This window comes from Marmota monax, unplaced genomic scaffold (genome assembly GCF_021218885.2).
Source record: "Marmota monax isolate L192 unplaced genomic scaffold, Marmota_monax_Labrador192_F-V1.1 WCK01_AAM20220418_F8-fsc00611, whole genome shotgun sequence".
Taxonomy (NCBI): Eukaryota; Metazoa; Chordata; class Mammalia; order Rodentia; family Sciuridae; genus Marmota; species Marmota monax.
The window spans coordinates 25,589-45,848 of NW_026695053.1; the positions used below are offsets into that span (position 1 = coordinate 25,589).

At 42.5% G+C, this 20,260-nt stretch overlaps 1 protein-coding gene across 4 annotated transcripts; it reads left to right on the forward strand.

The window, feature by feature from the left end:
* Nucleotides 1-766: 766 nt before the first annotated feature.
* Nucleotides 767-19,529, forward strand: LOC124081564 (immunity-related GTPase family M protein). 4 transcript variants are annotated; one of them, XM_046427785.2, is made up of 3 exons: nucleotides 767-1,096; nucleotides 9,117-9,707; nucleotides 15,337-19,529. In XM_046427785.2, exon 3 carries the CDS (start codon nucleotides 15,357-15,359, stop codon nucleotides 16,563-16,565), a length of 1,209 nt encoding a protein of 402 aa, XP_046283741.1. In that variant the 5' UTR covers nucleotides 767-1,096; nucleotides 9,117-9,707; nucleotides 15,337-15,356; the 3' UTR covers nucleotides 16,566-19,529. The 4 variants fall into 4 exon arrangements, with proteins under 4 accessions (XP_046283741.1, XP_046283743.1, XP_046283744.1 ...); XM_046427787.2 differs by having other exon boundaries at nucleotides 9,530-9,707; XM_046427788.2 differs by having other exon boundaries at nucleotides 9,647-9,707.
* The last annotated feature ends 731 nt before the right edge of the window (nucleotides 19,530-20,260 follow it).

Here is a 20,260-nt window from a genome sequence, read left to right on the forward strand (position 1 = left end):
AAGCAACCTTACCATATATGGCCCACAGGATTTTATCAGAAATTCATATTGTATCAGGCCACTTTACTAAGCCTTGTTAAGCATAGCACTCTTCCAGCCATGGTATTAAATAGTGATATAGGCTAGAGATCACACTTCCCTATGCCCAGAGACATCAGTGATCCAGAGAATTTCTCTGATCAAGGACATAACCCAGGACAGTGACAACTGATTATGTAGAAGAAAAGAAGGCAATACAGTTAATGTGAGCCTCTCCTGAACTCTGACTAGTGTGAGATCAGAAGAAGACAACAATAAAGCCCAAGTATACTGGAATGAGTAAGTGCCTTAACCCAGGGTAGATCAGAGGTGCTCCCTGATGGGCACTGCTTTCTCATCTGAGATGAGCAGAGTGGGAGATGGCAAATGAGACCTCGAGAGCAGATCAGAGAAAGTAACCAAAGGAAGCAACTGCAGTAAGTAACTGCAACTATCTGAGGGGCTAGACCTCTCCAAGTCTGAAGGTCAACATCACTCAAGGCTGGATACCATCATCTAGGGCAATAGGCTCCAGCAAGGGAGAAAACAAGGTCAGACCCAGGATGCCGCCCTCTGCCTGGGCAGATCTAAGAAACACTGAAGTTGGACTCAGGCCAACAATGCGGTACCTTTGCCCAATTTTGAAAGCAAAAGTGAAAACTGATTGGCTGTATCCTGAAAACCAGTCACTTACAAGAATAGAAACTGAAACCTGCCCTCATTGAAGTTCCCTCCCTGTGAATCTGAGGCAGGCAGCCAGACTCAAATCTATAAACAGCCAAGCAGTGAGCAAGGACAGCACAATAACTCTACTGTGAAGTAAAGAAAGAAAAGGCAGAAAGACTGAACTCTCCTTTTTATCTCCTGTCCTCTCCTCCTCTATTGGTTCTTCCTCAGAAGAATCCAGCTCTCCACAATTTCTGATTTCTGATTTCTGAAGCTACCTGGGACTGGATTCCAGTTTGGGAAGGTTGCAGAGGCAACTGCCTCTGTCTGAGGACAGCAACTTTTCCCCAGGGAGGCAGTGATACACCAGGAGAACTGCTGACATCTCCTCACAGCCATTCCTCTGCAGCAGGTAAGAGAATGTCTCCTAAGTGCAGCTTGCTAATAACTCTACTCATAGAACGACATTAAAGGTGGATCCTTTACACCAGAGCAGGAGAGCTTGGGATCAGGCTTACTGTGTTCTCTCTGACATCCTGCAGGGGACACAAAGTATCCTAATTTTTGGTGCTCTAAAAATATCCAACTCACCAGTGTGGAAACAATGTGCTTCTCTCTCACCTCTGCATTCCTGGAATTGTGTGTAATCTGATGGGAACCAAATTTGGAAAAAGAGGATGGGATGTGCCACCCATGTTGTCTTAGAGTCTAAACTGAAAACTTTATTTTTCCCATGAAGTCAGACTCCCAGGATCAGAATTAGCACCAGGCAATATCTGAAAGAACCTGAAATTATGAGTTCCTTACCTGGACCACCCAGGGAATGGGAATCTGAGGACGATGTGTCTGAGTGAACCCTTTGCCTGACTCAATGCACATGTATTATCTACCTAGCTCTATTGCCTGGCACCAACTCATTCCTTTATGGGCTACCATAATGAGGTGGGAGCTTTTCAAACACCATTTTCCCAGAGCGTGCTAGGTCCAGTACTATACCCAATGATCCTGGAGAGGTTTGCCACTCTTTCCTGGAAAAAAAAAATCAGCACATTGTTTTTCCCTCAATTAAGTCAAAGAGGGCCATTCTGGGAATCTGTGTGCTAAGATAATGCTGGCTGCCTCTATGTGCTCCTTCTAAAGAGGAAGGATAAAAAAGCAGCACACCTCAGTGCTATAGGCCTCTACCAGGAAGGGTTTAGTCTAAGAAATGAAAGGCACCTCTGCACCTCTGTAGGGAGCCTCCATTGAGACATCTGCCAAGAAGGATAGTGCCAAGACAGTAATGGGCACCTATGATGCTGGCAGATACCATGAGCACCTGAGAAGGAAGGGTCAAGTCTGGGGAGCTGTGAGAATCTTCTGAGGGCCTCCCTCAACCTTCAGGACCTCTGGCATGGAGGGCAGAGACCAGATTCCAGCATGCAGGTGTGACGCTAGCTGCCACCATAACTCTCTTAGACAGTGCCCTACCCAAACACAGCCCTGAACTCAAATCACTGGCCACACAGTGTTCTTGCCACCACCTCAGCTTCCAGATCACCACCATCACACTGCTGTAGTGTGCTACCTTGGCTGAAGCACAAACCTACAAGTGTTAGCCCTCACCTGTTTATATAACCATGAGAGCATTCAAGAAAACTGTCTCCACTTTAAATATCCCAGCAAGGAGAAAACTGAATCCTTTTATATTGTTGCAATAAATATTCTGTGTAGGATATTTAATGAGCTGTCTATTAGGGTTCCCCTTTCCTGGCAGAGTCCACAAGCTGCATAGCTGTAGGACAGCTTTCTACTCTCCACCCTTTCTAGTAGGGGCACACAGTGGTGATGTTTGGAGACCTTGCAACCAGATTCGCATGCATGGCCCTCCCTGTCAAAGACATTCATGGGGAAGTGCTAGCATCAGACATGTGTGTCATTCTCTTTAGGCCTGATAGGTTCACTGGTAGTTGTGCAAGTACCTGCCTTTTCCTGATGGAGGTGTCCTTCCCTCCTGATAGAGGTGCTCAGCAGAGGCTCCTTAGGCACTGACTCCGTGAAATTGTACTGCATTGTGCTCCACTCCCTATCTTTGCAGAAGCTAGGATGGTGAGGATGGGTGGTTCACAAGCTTTCAGTTCACAACTTACTTCGTTAACTCCACTTCAAAGATGTCAGATTTGCCTCTTCCTCTTTCTCCCTATGTTTTCCTGCCCTTCAGCCATTCGCTACTGGTTCAGATGCTCATTCCTGGTTAATGACTTCTTTCTTGTATTATATTCCAGTAACCAAACCATACCCTCTGCCAGTCAGTTCTTTGATCAGCTGCTCTTTCACTTCTTTGTTCCAACCTTGGAGGAATTGAGATCTGCAGTCCACCTTCTCTCTGAAATCTCCCACCAATCCCCAAAGGGCAGCTCTTCCATATGTCTGTATATGGGTGTTTGTACTTCCGTGTATCTGTGCAAGGGTTTCATATGTGTGTGTGCATAGGTGTGTAGAGAGAGTAGAGTTGACTTGATTGTCTGCATCCTGGAGTATGCTGAATTCCATACAGAAATAGAAATTAAAATTATAAGTCCTACACATGATCCTCCCCTATTTTGTTGAGGACAGTGACTCTCTGTTCACATGAGGAACAGGCAGTAACAAGGCCAGAGACAAACAAGGTGCTGAGTGTGGACGGAGGAAAATACAGGTTTGGCACATGCACTGCATAGTGAGGAGATGACCAAAATAGGCACCGGCCAGCCAACTCCATCTTCCCTTGCTCCTTTCCCAAAAGCCCCAAGTGACACTTGTTGGAAATTTATGTACCAAGTAAATACAGATGCCCAGTTAAATAAGAACATTGAGAATTAGAGTAAAAGATATCAGGAGGGACATAACTGAAGATTTGCTAGTTGGAAAACTGAAACAAGTAAGTCACAGCAGTTTACAGATGTGTAAGAGACAAATACCAGAAAATCAAAAATATTAACCATAAAATAAAAAGTGTTACTAAAATGTCACTAGAGGCTGGCCCTCATTGACTTCCTTAATGTTTTTTCCAGACACATTCTTGTGGAACAAAACCATTTCCCCATTGATTATATTCTGAGCTACCTAGACAGCCACCCACTTCAGTTTCTTGCCATCCCATTTCCTGATTATTCCATTGAGAGAAATTAGAATCATAGATGGAAAAAACTATGGCTCAGAAATTTGCATGTAAACTGTGATTGATAAAATTTTATTACCTTTCTCTTCCCTATGAATTAAAATATTTGAAAAACTCAGAGGTAGAGTTTCATAAAATATAAAGAATTTAGTAGAAGTTAGTGTTTAGAATTCAGGGCAAGTTACAAAAGCTTATGCCCAATATCACCCTAATCATTTAAATAAAATGAAGGAATTAATAAGAGAAACTTTTCTCATTAATGAAAGAAATGCCCCCAGAGCCCACAGTGATTATCCTTCTGAGGTGTAGGTTTGCCAGAACCTGGGTCCTGCCACCAGCAGTTTCCCAGGTAATTGGAGAGATCAAGCATTAGGAGAACAGGTGCTATTAGGAGAAACAGGAGAGACCATATGTTGAGATTTGTAGAAGGCTTAGTGGGCTCCATGGACATCAGGAGTAATGAGGTCTCAGAGTTTGGAGATGGAAGAGAGACAGTATCAGGCATCAAGGAGGATGGTCAGGATTAGGGTCTGGTGGTGGGGAGGTGATAGTGAAGCACAGGATGTGGCACATGAGAGTGAAAGTGGTCAGCTGGTACAGGCATCTGCTGAAGTTGGTTCCTGTGGAGATGCCCTCAGGGCAGCTGGACACACCTATTAACAGGGAGGAGGCCAATCTTACTGTGCAAGTGATGCAGGGAACACTGGTGAGTTGGAATGGGGACATTCAAGCAGAGACGTGGAGGGAGCTCTTAATATCCATGAAAATCAGGAGATTTAGAGGCTGACCTCTGACAAGTACTTCCCAAATCCTGTGAAGCATGCCTTCTTGGAGTCTAAAGGCAATGGTGACCATTTCTTCTCTCCTGAGCACCCCTGCAGGTTTTAGCCCTCCATCACCTCCAGGATGACATGATCTTCTGAGTAAGTATGTACTGTACTTTTTGGTTTAGCTCATGAAAAGCAAAATAAATACAGGCTCCTCATAACTAATCAAGCAGTAGGAAAGAATAGAAGAAAAGAAAAAAATTCTTTGGGGGGAAACAAGAGGGACCAGGCAGGTATGAGGTGAAATGTGTTCATCAACACGAGGAGGCCAACATGGGCCTCTGAGGATTCTGGCTCCTTCAAGTATCTCCCAGTGTGACTCTCACATACCTGAAAATAGTCAGTTCTTCTCAGTACCCATGACAATAGAGCACAAAGCAAAGATGATAATCTCAAATCTGCCACTGTGTGGATGACTAGTATTTAGGCCTGACCTTTTCCTACTCTGCTGAGTGAAGGGAGCTTGAAGCTCTGATTAGTTATTAGAAAAAGCTGAGGTGAGTGTCATAGACTTTGAGTGACTCAGCTCCCAGCATTTCTTTATGGGCAAATGACCCACATTCATACCTTCTTATCACATAAGGATCTGCAGGTAATCCATAGTTATGGTGCTATCCAAAATGTCTAATACAAGACTATCCCTGCTGGAGCTCCTAGGAAAATGGCATCTTCAAGGATAGGCCATGAGTGGTCTGAGTATCTTTTGCATCTGCATTCTGTGTCCATTCATTAGGCCCATCCTGCCTCCAGACAATTTTACCTGTTCCCAATCCACAAAGAGACCCTGTAGTGCCCATTCTAAATCATTACAAGGGTGAGATCTCCACTTATTCCTGGGGGAAGATGAGTATTGAGTCTGAGGTCACTTGAGTCAGTGGCCTCCGAATGACCCAAAACCCTGAATGTGAATGCTGTGGTCACTGAGAAGCAAGGTTGTTGAACTCTTCTCTCTTACCTTCCTGTGCCTGCTCTAGGACCTGGGCCTCTTTGCTCATGTAGACAGCACACAGAGAGCAGGACACAGAAACTGCCCTGTCAGTCTCACAAGGCAGGGACTGAAATTTGCAAGAAGTTGACAGCAGCTCTCCTCAGGCCTCACAGGGAAGCTGACGTCTTAGAAGAAGAATTGTTTTGTTTTGAAGAGAAGAGAGTTCCCTGGCTTTTGTTCAAGGCTTCCATTAATAGCTAAGACAAGAATGTGAAAGCAACTCCAATTTCTTCCTCTTCTGCAAAACTCATTGATTTCCAGGAATGTGAAAGCAAAAGGCATGTTGGCCACTAGGGGGGCTCACACTACTTGTCATTGAACATGTGAGTCAGAGAGAGAAGAGGGGGTAGAAACCATGGGAGCAGGACTGGGGCTTCCAGCGACTAGAGAGTCATTGCTCAAATCTCTGGGCAGTGCAGGGCAGTGGCTGTGAGCCTGCTTTTTCTCACATTGCACAGCCCCTGGGTTCTGTTCCCTCCACAGTGAGCATGGGACTGGCCTAACTTTACTCTCCATTTCTACTTCTCTTCATCCAGTTTGGAGGGAGACAAGGAAGGGAATTGGAAACTTCTCTGGACTCTCTGAAAGTAACATAATTGCTTTTTCCCCAGCCTCCTGGCATTATGCTTTGATAGGAGACCTCCTCCACTCTTTGGTGGAAATAACATACTTCTTCAGCCAGTGCTTCTGTGCCACTCTGGACTTCTATTCCTTGGTCCCCCTAATCTGTCTAATAAACCCTAGACTCCTATGTAATTAAAATCCCCCCACTACCCCAGCTCAGTCCCTTCTCCCACTGGGATATCTGCTAAAGGGACACAAATCCTTTTCTCTCCTCTTTCATGCACAAATCATCTCCATTATGAAGATGGTAGGGAGAAGTAGGCAGGAAGGGATACATTCAGGTGGCAGGTACGATCCTGCTGATGGCTGCTGTGTGGTGAATTTTGTTCACATATAGGGACCGTGTGGGTTCACATAGATGTCCTTACTGGGGTATGAGAGACAGGCACAGCCCAGACCTGCAGGCCTCATTCCCCCTTCTCATTGTGTGCACATCATGGAACTACCTAGACCTTTTTGACTGAGTTCCTTTTACCTAAGAAGATCCATATCCAGCTTTTATCATTGCAATAAGATGATTGCATTTTATTTTCTGCATGAAAGGAAAAATCAAGAGTAGTGACACTAGTTTCAAAATCCTTCAGCCACACAGGATTGCATAGCTTATTATTAACTTTTGCAGTCTCCACCTCAAATTTCAGAAAACAGATTCACCTTTTTTTTTTTTTCCGGAAATCAGAGAGTGAAAGGTACTGTGGCCTCTAGGGGCTCATACTACTTGTTGCTGAACAGATGACTCATAGATACAGAAGTGATTGGAAATCACTGGGGCAGGACTTGGGCTTCCAGTGACCAGAGAGTCACATCACCCATATATCCCGAGGGAGCATTCAGTAGGCAGAAATTGTGCTAAGGCCCCTAGATCAAGATACAGTGTCAGTGCAGTGTCTGTGTGAGCCTGCTTTTTTCTGTCTGTGCTCAGCCCCTGTGGTCTGATTTCCTCCACAGTGAGCACAGGACTAGCTGAGATCTCCTCTTTATTCCTGATGCTCTTCACCAAGTTTGGAGGAAGAACTTGCCAGTAGGTATTAGGGGATCAATGAAGAGAACTGGAGAGGTGCCTGGACCAGCTAGAAGCAACATTGTCCTTCTCTTCCAACTCTGCATTGCCCTTTGCTAGAAGACTGTCTTCTATACCTTGGTGGAAATATTCCAGAGTTTTTAGATCTTCTATACTATCCTCAAGATATCCAGTCTCTAATCCCACTCAGAAATTCAATGCATCTAATAAAGAAGTCTAGATTCTTAGGAAATTGAAATCTTCCCCACCCCTTCCTTGGCTCACAGCCTGCTCCCACTGACACACCTACAGCAAAGACTGGAGTGATCTCCCAGCCCTCATTTTGGCTAGCTACAAAGTTCTGTATTATAGGCTATAGGTGCCAGAGGGGAAGGAAACTACAAAAGGCAGGAAAAGACACACTCAGGTGGGATGATTGCAGTCTTTCTGATGGTTACTGTGTGGTAAATGCTCTTCATATAAAAGGGAAAAGGGATTTTCACACAGTCTTCCCATTTGTGCTCTCGGGGATAGAGATGGATTAAACTTAGAGGCCACTTAATCCTCTCCTGCCATTTTGTGAAAATTGTGGAGCAACCTGACTCTGTTTTGATTGAGTTCACCTTACTGAGGAAGACCCATGTCCAGATAAACATCTTCTGCTAGTTAGCAGTTTTTTACTCACAGGTGGAATCAAGGATGGCAAAGCCAATTTTAAAACCCCTTAGCCACATCAGTGTTCATAACTCATTATCCACATTTGCAATCTTTCCACAAAGCTCAGAAAACAGACTCAGTCTCCACCTTGTTACTGTCACATAACTCCAGACCTGTGGTTCCTTGCCTTACCATATACTTTCCTATTGATTCTACATTAGAATGAGGAGATGAAATCCACTGAGAAGTCAAAGGCCTGTCTAGGATCAGATGTCCATTCATTCCCCCATTGAGGACTCAGACCTCTACCTTCTCATCCTTTCTGGTGACTCATTCAGTCTAGCACAGGTTCAAAATCCTCAGTGTAATTTGAACCTGATGATGGGGGAATTTCAGAGCCTGGTACCTAGTGCAGATTCCAAGCAATAGGGAAACTACTAATGTGCTGGGCTGAGCATTCAGGTAGCTACACTGAGCAGGAAGGAGGATGGATGGGGCACCCAGAGGGTGGAAGATAGGGTCCTATGGACAGTGTATCTTGGTCATGGAAGTCTTATCAATATGTGGTGCTAGAGAGGAGGCTTAGGAGTTGCAGCCATGGGAAGGACTCTCCCAACAGCAAGAATAACATGTATGAAATGTGAGCCACTCAGGAATACAGTTATCCCAGAAGCTAGAATGAACCCTGTGGATGGAACAGAACGTTCATGGACAATTAGGAGGTAGTCAGACTACCTTGGTCCACAGACAATGCTCAGAGTTTCATACTTTATCTGCTACCCTATCTTGCTCTGGTAATCATGGCATTTTCCCAGTCATGTTAATTAGCAGCATTAATCCCCATGGTTAGACCTATTAGTGGTCAGGCCTGCCCCTCTTAAAGTAGACATCAGCCAGGAAAGTGACAATCAATTGTATGGAGTGGCAGAGTGTAAGCTGGTTATAGAGAGTCTTTCCTGAACTGTGAGAAGTCAGAGGTCAAAAAGAATCACAAATTAACAGCCAGGTATTCTGGAGTGGACAAATGCCTTGACCTGTGGGATGATCAGGGGAGCTCCATTGTAGAGAGCGATTATGCACCTGAGTTGAGTGGTATGGGAGTGAGCAAACGAAGCTAGCCAGGGACAACAACCACTAGGAGGAACTTAGCAGTTAGTACCTGCAACTGTCCAATGGGCCTGCCCTTACATCTTCCAGATGTTAACATCTCAAAGGACATGGACTCCAGGAGGTGAGGAAGAAAGTCTAGGCCCAGAATGTCTTCATCCTGGTCTAAACTTTCATAGCCCCTTGGCAGAGCTAAGACATCCTGGACTTGGATTCAGGCTAGAATTGAATGGTTTCTACTCCTACTGGAAGGCAAAAGTGGAAACTGAATGGCTGTATCCTGAAAATCAGTTATTTACAGGAATAGAAACTGAAACCTTACCCCACCAATGTTCCCCTCCCTGTGGAGCTGAGGCAGGCAGCCAGACTGAAATCTACAAACAGCTGAGCAGTGAGCAGGGGCAGCACAATAACTCTACTGTGAAGTGAAGAAAGAAAACCCAGGAAGACTGAACTCTCCTTTCTAGCTCCTCTCCTCTCCTTCCCTATTCATTCTTCCTCAGAAGAATCCAGCTCTCCCCAAGTGACTTCTGCCTTCTGAAGCCACCTGGGACTGGATTCAAGTTTGGGAAGATTGCAGAGGCAATTGCCTCTGTCTGAGGGCAGCAACTTTTCCCCAGGGAGGAAGTGATATCCCAGGAGAACTTCTGACATCTCCTCACAGCCACCTCTCTGCAGCAGGTAAGAGAATGTCTCCTAAGTGCAGCTTGCTAATAACTCTGCTCATAGAATGACATTAAAGGTGGATCCTTTACATCAGAGCAAGAGAGTTTCAAATCAGGCTTACTACACTCAGGGTGTGTTCATAGCAGATCCTCTCTCTGATGTCCTTTGGTGACCACACACACCCTAATATTTTTGGTGTTTCCAAAACATCTAACCTTCCAGTGCATAAGCAACATTCTTTTCACTTACCTACAAATTTCTGGCATTGTGGGTCTCATAAAGAAATAGCATGTGTTGTGCCACCCTCACTGTCTTAAAATATAAGCTAGGCACTCTTCACTCTCCCCATGAAATTATAATCAGCCAAAGGCAATATCTAAAGGAACCTGGAATTATGACAACCTATGAACTGTTTACCTGGACCACCCATTTAATGGGAATCTGAGGTTAGGTTTAGCATTATATGTGAGTGACCTTTTTGCCTGATTTAATTCAAATGTTTTATCTTCATGAGAAACTAGCTCTATTGCTGGACACCAACTCAATCTTTTTGGGGTACAATAATGAGGTTGGAGCTTTTCAAACACCATCTTCCCAGAGTATGCCAGGTCCAGTACTGTACCCAATAATCCTAGAGAGGGTTGTCACCCTTTTGGGGAATTAATCAGCACATTGATTTTTCCCTCAGTTTCCTGATGATTTTAAAATGAGCAACAATGCAAAAGTTTGGGCCCACATTAGGATCTATGTTCAGAAAAGTCCTTGATGCTTCAGATACGTTTCTAGTCAAGTTTGGTTCCCACATCTCTGTGAGTCCCTTTGATGAGAGCTCAAGATAGGTAGATGAGGCATGAATTACACAGAACTCTGCATAAGGGTTTACAAATAAGTAGTTTTTTATTCCATACTTATTAAGCATCTAAATCCCATAGAAAAAAATATTTTTTCTGGGATATTAACCTATTGTGTATATTATATATTTTTCCACTTAATTATCAAAACAGAATTTAAGGTGTTTTGAGTCCATATGAAGATCTATGATTGAACTCAAGACAAGTCAGGGGAAGTAATTCAGGGGCTACTGCCCACTTCAGTTCTTTATGGTTTCAGCCCAGTGGTATATCTGACAAGAACATTAATCCTATCATAGACCCACAGTAGAGCAAACTTACATGGAGGCAAAATACATAGCTGCCCACAGCTGATTTGTCAAGACTAGAATTCACACAGGAGATTGTCTGGGGACTTCAGGGTAATTGAGGGCTCCTAGAAACTCTCACATCCCTCAAAAAGGTTACCCTGGTTGAAAAGGAGAAACATAGGATTTGAAAAAGGCTTGGGTTTTAAAGGAGTGGTTGTTGTAGGGACATATGAGGCAAGGCACCAAAGATAGCAGAAACAGTTTTATTTAGCTGCAGCCAGGCTCAGAGGGCACAGTTTTGCTGTAATCAATCAATCCCCTGAATCCTGAGTTCAGGTAGTTTCAGAGTTTTATACCAAGCATGTATGTAAGGGGAGGGTCTCAGAAGTTCATAGTCTGCAGAAGTTCACATAAAATCAGCTTTTTCTTTCACTGTTTTGGGCAAGTTAACCCTTCAAGGATAGTACCTGAGAAGGGGAGAACTTCTTCTCCCCTTTCTTTCCTCCTCCTGCCAGTTGTTACCATGGAGCCCAGTTGTAACTTATCTTAAAATTGTAGACATTTGGGGCTGGGGATGCGGCTCAAGCAGTAGCGTGCTCGCCTGGCATGCGTGCGGCCTGGGTTCGATCCTCAGCACCACAAACAAAGATGTTGTGTCCGCCGAAAAAAACTAAAAAATAAATATTAAAAAAAAAATTCTCTCTCTCTCTCTCCCTCTCTCTTAAAAAAAATGTAGACATCTCTGTGAATCCCCAGATGAATGCCAGAGGCCTTGTTTGCACATTTCTACAAACTACTATACTGGATATGTTTGTGAAAAACTAGTAGGGGGGTGCCCAGCACCTGGAGTTCTGGTATCTTTGCAGCCAGTGGCCAAATAAACAGGGTGACATGAAAATAGAAAGTTTATCTACATTGAACTCTTTTGCAAAGACTCTTTTACTGACAGTCCTAAAATCAGCTATGGTGAAGATTTCTGGAGAAGCCCAGTTAAGATTTTTCTGTGGAGAAAGGGGGTGCCACTTCATGGTATCCTTAGGAAATTGAGAGTGAAAATACTTCATGTTTCCTATTTTTTTAAACCACTTCAATTATGTCTTCTTCTTCCTTTATTACTTACCTTGTGAGTAAAGCTCATAATATTTCTAATGCAGCAAATATGAATTGTAAACCTGACCAATGAAAGGAAAAAAAAAAAAAGAGTTTCACTTGAGGCAAGACATTACCAGACAGCACAGAGATTTTTTTTTTTTCTGATAAAACCTTCCAATCAGTGAGTTTCTTCCATGTGTATGTAGTTCAGAGCTCCACAGTGAGTTTCTTCCATGTGTACGTAGTTCAGAGCTCCACTTTCCTGGCTTCCAACCAGATATGTTCCTGTATTAACCAGCCCACCACAAACCACTGTCCCTTTGTACAACTGAGGATACCTTCACTCCCTGTAGGCTTTCCTCTGGCACCTCAAGTCCATCACAACTAACCTTGAGAAGGACTCCAAAACTTTCTGTGGTCACACACCTCACATGCTTGGCAGTTCCCAACCCAGACATGATGGATAAAGTTGGCCTTTTCTATCATTCCTCTTTTCTCTAAACTCTTGGCATCTCTCTAATCATTTCATTCAAAATATCCTTCTAATGGAGAAAAAGTTCCTAAAACAGGCTCTGAGAAATGGGAATGTTTTCTGGACATATCTCTTACAAGTGCAAACCAGTGAGTTTAATTAAGAGTGGGTGAAGATATGGGGTGAAAGAAAACCATATGATATCCATTTTATTCAAGTATTACTAAAAGCATATCCAGGGAGGTGTAAATGACAATTGATCACATAAGTAGAACAATGTCTCTGGCCCACTCCCTGCCAGGCTATAGTTTGGGGTTTCCTTCTGTGTGAAGTGTGCTGGCTGAGAAATACAGTGAAAATCACACAACACAGAAGCAATTTTTTAAAAATGAGAGCAGGACAACTCTACAACCTTAGGGGTTCTGATTCCACACTGGAAGGTGAGAGAGAGTGAAGAGCCCCATTTGCTTTATTTTTACATGGGGGCTTCAAATTATTTCAATTGAATGTTCTTTTGTCAAATAAGGTAGGAAGGAGGCTGTCCAAGCCCAATGGTAACACCTAAGTCCAGAGCTACAGAGCAGCCTCGCAGCCAAACAAACACTGAGGTTACCATGTGCTTTGCGTAACAAGCCACAAAATGACTCACAATTGCCAGACCAAAATCTCCTTGGCTCCAAGGCCGAATAGGGGCTATTCAAATAGTTCAGGTGTGGGACCCCCCGCAAATGTCCTCACAGGCACAGCCTGTTCTTGCAATACAGTGATCATCAGTCCAGGGGTTAGAGATTCTGTATTGACCAGGACAGGTCTCTCTATGCAGACAGAAACATAGAATCACTCTCTGGTCTAATTTAAGATTATCCATTTCTTACTTTGTAATTGAGACATATCTATAAAATACTTCTTCATCCATAATCTGAAAAAATAATATCACTTATCTAATAGGGTTTGAGATTGATTAAGACAGACATACAAAGGACAAGCACAGAGAACTCAGACACAGAACCTTAATACACCATGGTTAAATTTGGAGGGATAAGGAAGATTCAGAGTAATATCTTCCTCAAAAATCATAATAAGACCAGAGATCCTTCAGCAAGAGAGCTTAAAACCTTACTGGGAGGTACACATGGACTGTATTCTGAAACTCACACACAAACTCAGGGAGGTGGGTACCATGACTGCCTCAGTGCACAGGGCAGAAAAGGGGGGCTTTAGGAATTTGTCCACATTGCACAGGGCCAAACTGGTCCTCAAACTCAGGAGATCTCAACTCATTCCTTCCAAGGGAAGGTTGAATGCAGCCTTTGGGCCATATAAGCAGCATCTGAAAAAAACATGAGACACAGTGTAGGGCTGCAGGCAGAACCCAAGCCAGGAAAGGATCAAGGGGAAGGAGATGTGCCCATGGAAGGTATGGAGCACAGAAACCTACACAGTGGGACATGCAGGTGATTGAGAAACATCTCCCACAGACCATGGCCTTCTGGAGTGGAAACATGGGCACTTCAGTATGAGGACAAGACTCCAACCATTTCATGAGACCACATAGACGGGTCTGTCAAGGAGCCCCTTTTAGAAGAGAAAAGCTATGTGGAGTTTTAAAACTTTTAAACTTTGAATTCATAGGCAAATAAGGAAATAAATCCACCTTTATGTATGCCTATAAAGCACCAATCTAAAAACCATAAATAAATAGAAGGAAGGAAAGTAGAGGAAAAGGAATTGGGGGGGGGGGGGAGAAAAAGAGGGAAGGAAGAAACACTGGGGACTGAAATGGAGCACATTTTTATATTTCTTGCATGTATGATTATGTCAAAATGAGCCCACTATTATGTATAACTCTAATGCACCAATAAAAACTTTTTTTAAAAAGGAAGAAAGAAATTATAAAGGGAAAATATCACAAAAATCACTCATAATTGTTTAATTGTAAAAGTTTATCAAGTAGGAATAATGTGTATGTTGTAACCTTGAGTAGAATGCTTTGTAATGACAAACTATCTTTGCCAATCCTGCCCCATGAAATGCTGCCAATGTAATTGCAATTATTCAGCCCAAAAGAGAAATTTACATTCATAGAAATTTAATATCAACATTATTAACAATAACAATATTATTAAATAATAATATACATACTAACTTAAAAAATGAGATTAATTGGAAACTATTGAAGTTGATGAGAGAAAAATTTATATTCCTTGTGCCATTATACTTAAATTTACTGCAATTTTTAAAGAAAAAATGATTGTGTTCAGAAGAAAGAAAAAAAATTATGGTGTAATTAAAATAACTAAATAAATGCTGACACATAAAAGCCCAATGAAGACTCACAGGTTCTTAGGAATGAATCACTTGGTATGGAGATCTGGCACAAGCTGACAACTGCCCTGCTGGCATTCCCATTGGTCAGTCCTGACAACCAGTCAGAGTCAGGTAAGGATGGGCTTCCAGCTGAGTGATCTGTGTGGCATTCCATTGATCATTGGAATCATTTCTGGATATATCTCTTACAAGTGCAAACCAGTGAGTTTAATTAAGAGTGGGTGAAGATATGGGGTGAAAAAACCCACATGATATGCATTTTATTCAAGTATTACTAAAGGCATATTCAGGGAAGTGTAAATGACAATTGATCACATAAGTGGAACAATGTCTCTGGCCCACTCCCTTCCAAGCTATAAGGATCAAGTCTTCTGGTGTCCACAGTCATGACTTGGAGTTCAGTATTGGCACAAGAGCTTCAGAGAAAACTTCAAGGTCTCCCCTTGAAGATTGCTCTGAAAGAGGGCTTAGCTTGCTCTGTTTTTAATTGAAGGCATTTACTATAGGTTTGATTGTAGATCTGAAACCCTGGGGAAAGGATATTATGTCTCACAATTTCTGTGCATCCCTGAGTGTGACCATCCTAACTCCATGCAATTCTATATCTGTAGGTTACTCAACACTCATCAACATGGCAGAGGCTCCACTGTCTCCTAACACCATGCTTTCTTCTTCCCACACTTCTGTCATGTTGGACCACATATGCAGCAGTATTTTATCTATGGATATCATAAGGGACATTGAGAAGGCCTGGAAAGAAGGGAAGTTGCTGGAAGTAGTCTCTGTGGTCAGGAAGACTGCAGAGACAGTGTCCAGAATGCCAGTAAGTATTGCTGTGACTGGGGAGTCAGGCAATGGTATGTCATCCTTCATCAATGCACTGCGGAGGCTGCAACATGAGGATGAGGCCTCAGCTCCCATTGGGGTAGTGAAGACTACCCAGACAAGAGGAAGCTATTCTTCTTTCCACTTTCCCAATGTGGTGCTGTGGGACCTCCCTGGCATGGAGACTACTGCTCAAAGTCTGGAGAACTATCTGAATGAGATGCAGTTCAGCCAATATGACCTCTTTATCATCATTGCATCTGAGCAGTTCAGCATGAATCATGTAAAGCTTGCCAAAGCCATTGAGGGGATGGGAAAGAGGTTCTATGTTGTCTGGACTAAGCTGGACAGGGATTTCAGCACAAGTGCTCTCTCAAATGAAAAGATATTGCAGAATATACAAGAGAATATCAAGGAAAATCTTCAGAATGAGGGTGTGAAGGAACCCCCCACATTTCTTGTATCCAACTTTGACCCTTCATTGCATGACTTCCCAAAGCTTAGGAACACATTGAGAATAGACATCTCCAAAATCAGGTGCCATAGTGTCCAAAAGATCATTTTCACTATCTGTGAAAACATCATTAATGAAAGTGTGACCTCCCTTCTGAAGAAAATAGACACAGGTGGTTTTCAGGATGTTCTTGGCATCCAGGATCCAAATAATTTGGGTGATTGTCTGAAATCCTACAGATTGTTCTTTGGTGTGGATGATAAATCTCTCAAGCAGGTGGCACAGAGCATAGGAAAGTCAGTTGAAGAGTACACAAACATTGTGAAGTCCCAGGATGCACAGACTTACCACCAAGAGAGCTCGACATTGTCTTGGATAGGAAATATTACAGTCTTTTACTTGTGTATAGGTCTTAGCTACATCCCATACTATGGTAACTCAGCTGCCAAGTACCTTAACTACATGGAGCAGAGACGCTTGCTTGAATCAGTTGCTAAGGACACCAAGACCATCCTTAGGAAAGTCCTGGAAGACTTCATCAACCTTGATGAAGTACATTAACAGGCTCCTTCTTGGGGAAAGTATGAACATCTGAAGCCCTCTTCTCATTTGTGTGCCCTTACTGTCACTCAACCCTTTCAATCCCATGGATATAAGAGGAATTTCTTTCTTCTAATTGCAGTGTTACATATATTTTGCATGTGTTCCTTGTGATGGTTAATCTTGATTTTCCTCTTGGTTGGATTAAGAGAAGCCTAGAAAATCAGTAAATCACAATTCTGGGTATGTCTATGAGGGTATTTCCAGAAATAATTGGTGTGAGGGACAGAAAACTGAGTAAGATGCACACTGAATGTGGATGGCAATGTCCAATAGATTAGAGTCCAAATGGAGCAAAAGCCAAAAGTGGAACATATGCAAGCTTCAGTCTCCTTCAACACATGCACCTTTGCTGCTTTCATCACCTGGGAATGTTAGACTCCAGGTTCTTTGGTTTTTTCAATATGAACTCATACCAAAAACTCTCCAGGGAGTCTCTAGGCAGTGAGCCTTGGACTGGGGCTGCATCTTTGGTCCCTTTTGTTCTGAGTCTTCCAGGTTCTTGGACAGAACATCTACTGGTTTCTCTGTCTATCCAGCATACAGATGGCCATTGAGGGACTATTCAGCCTCTGATCTTACACATAAAACATGATAAGATAATCTAATAAATCCCCCTTTATATTATATATACATATGTATTTTGTGTGTGTATGTGTGTGTGTGTGTGCGTGCACATACACATCCTATTGATTCTGTTCCTCTAGAGAAACCTAATTAATACATTCCCCCTTAACACCTAAAGTTAATATTATTTATGTTTGAGACCTCTTTGTCTTTCTATTTTCCTTTCTTCTTACCTGTTATTCCCTGGCACAGAGAAAAGAGCTTCCCTTCAGAAATGATTAAGCATGTGTTTTTAGACATTCTCTGAAAAGCATTTCTGGTACAGCTAGGATTCCAAGGCTAATCTGGCTGCCTATAAAGCCCTGTTCTTCATCATCATCTCCTCAGAAGATGCCCAAACCTTCCATGTATAAAAAGGATTTGGGAGGGGCTGGGGTTGTGGCTCAGCGGTAGAGTGCTCACCTAGCATGTGTGAGGCCCTGGGTTCGATCCTGAGCACGACATAAAAATAAATTAATAAAAAATAGGTATAAAAAGGATATGGGAGATGAATTCAAGTATCATTGTAAGTGGGATTCACAAGCCATTGAATGGAAAGGCAACCTGACAATTCTAAGTATGACTGTCCCATCAAAGTTGGATCTAGTTATAGCTCCCTCTCATTCTCATGTCAGACCTGGATTTTTGTTGGTCCTGAGTGCACAACACATCTCCATTCAGACACTCCCTCTGCTCCAGACACAATCTGACTCCTATCACTTTTCCCCAGAGCTTTTCCCTTTCTTTTCTCACTCAGTTCATCTGTTTTACTATTTATCAATAGTGTTAGGTGTTCTCCTAGGATCCTCCTTTCCCCTCATTTCCAGATTTCACTGATGACCAAGTGCTGTCAATTCAATCTCTTTAACATATTTCAGTTCCTTGCCCTAAGTTAGAATTCCTAAGTTAGACACCATTTAAATAAATTACTAATAAAGATTTAGGTTTACTTTATATGTTAGTTATAAGAATAGAAAAGACTAAGAATTTTCAGCCACAGAAGAATTGACATGATAATGAGAAAAATTCTACCTTAAGTTCAAATATCCACCTAATTTTTCTTTTGTGAATATGATTCTGCTCCTGGTAAAAGTTTACAAAGGAAGCACAGGAAGTTTTTTTTTTTTTGTCATTTTTATACTTCTTGGAAAGAAATTTCTCAAGTTATCACACATCATCTCCATCTTCCCTTTCTACTTTCTACTCAGTTGTACCCAGAATACCTTCCTGCTTCCAAGCTCACATTTCTCCTTTCTGCCTCTGGTTCTTGCCTGTCCATCCCCAATTCCATCTGTCATCTCTCACCATGCCTGGTTTCATACCATTATTTCCAATAATAGCAAACTGACTATATCATCCAATTACACCTGACTGTTTTAAGCTTCTAAATCCTTGCCTTGAATACTTTCAAACTCATGCTTTGCACCCAGAACAATTCCCAGCCATAAGACAAGCTCTGGAAAACTATTTTTCATATACTCCCATCCTGCCTGGAATACAGAAGATGGCACATAAACTAAATAGCACCACCTTTACCTCTGTATTAAGTGATTAAATTAAATTAATAACATTCAGAAACATACTTCAGATAATGTGAATGTTTATTAGGGTTGCATTGTAGAGTTACTTTGGTTAATAGTGTGAGGGAAGGCTGAGGGTATAACTAAATGGCAGAGCACTTGCCTAGCAGCAGGATGCCATGGCTTTGATATCCAGAACCAAAAAAAAAGATAATTAACTAATTAATTTAATATCAAAAGAGAGGGAAATTATATTAGTTAATAAAAACAACAAACTGAAGCATTGTCACTAACATAAATAGCTTAAGAGTTCCTAAGTTAGACACCATCTAAATAAGTTAATAATAATGATCTAGGTTTATTTTATATGTTAGTCATAAGAATAGAATGGACTAAGACTTTTTAGCCAAAGCAGAGTTGAAGCTGATAATCAGAAAAAATCTACTTTAAGTTTAAATATCCACCTTATCTTTCTCTTGTGAATGCAATTCTGCTCCTGGTAAAATGTGGGGACAAGTGCATGGAGTACTTCATATATGGCATATATTGAGGGCATCTGAGTGGCAGGCCACTCCCCTCTGGCTAGGCGCATGAGCGGCACACCACTTACCCCCATAGGCACAGCCCTGGGTGTAAGGCCATGTATTTCAGTCCTAGCGCTTGCTCCATGGCCCGCTCCTAGATTGGTTGCAGCAAGGACAGTTAGCAGAAATTGCATTGGTGACTGCCTGTAATTTGCTTAGCTACTGCCTGAGTATATATCGTGGTAACTATGCAATAAAATCAAACCTGCTTCCTGCTTGGTCTCTGGAGGTCTTGATTAGCGACTCTGCAGCCACATTCTCCTCTACCTTGTTCTGTGGTACTCCTTGCTGGATGAGAGAAAGCCCATGCAGCTGGTGCCTTGGCAGGGATCTGAGGTAAGCCTATAAGACAGGGTGTGGCCCCTCACAGAGCGTTGAGGAAAGTGCTGCACACTTTCTTAGATACCAGAGGTTTTACCCTGAATAAGAAAGAAGCCCAGGGCTGGGGATGTGGCTCAAGCGGTAGCGCGCTTGCCTGGTATGCGTGGCCCGGGTTCAATCCTATGCACCACATACAAACAAAGATGTGTCTGCCAAAAACTAAAAAATAAATATTAAAATTCTCTCTCTTAAAAAAAAATAAAATAAAAAAGCCCTGAAGTTCTGGGATGTTGTGATTGATACCAGTCCATGGATAAATGCTGCTGTTTTTGATCCTAGGATATGGGACAAGATAATGGCAAGTGTGTGAAAAGCTGAAATGAGACAGGGGTATACTTTACCACTACATTTTTTTTTCTATTGTGACAACCATTCAGCAAAGTTTAAGAGGCCCTCCAACAGATCCCTTGTCTCTTGCAACAGATCCCATATAATGATGGCCCTGAGGGAAGAAGAGGATATGAAAAACAGGCTAAGGGGAAAAAAATGTGGTGATGTGAATCTACTTCAAAGCAAGAAACCACAACAGATACAGGAGGGGGAGAGGCAGGAAACTGTACTGCTG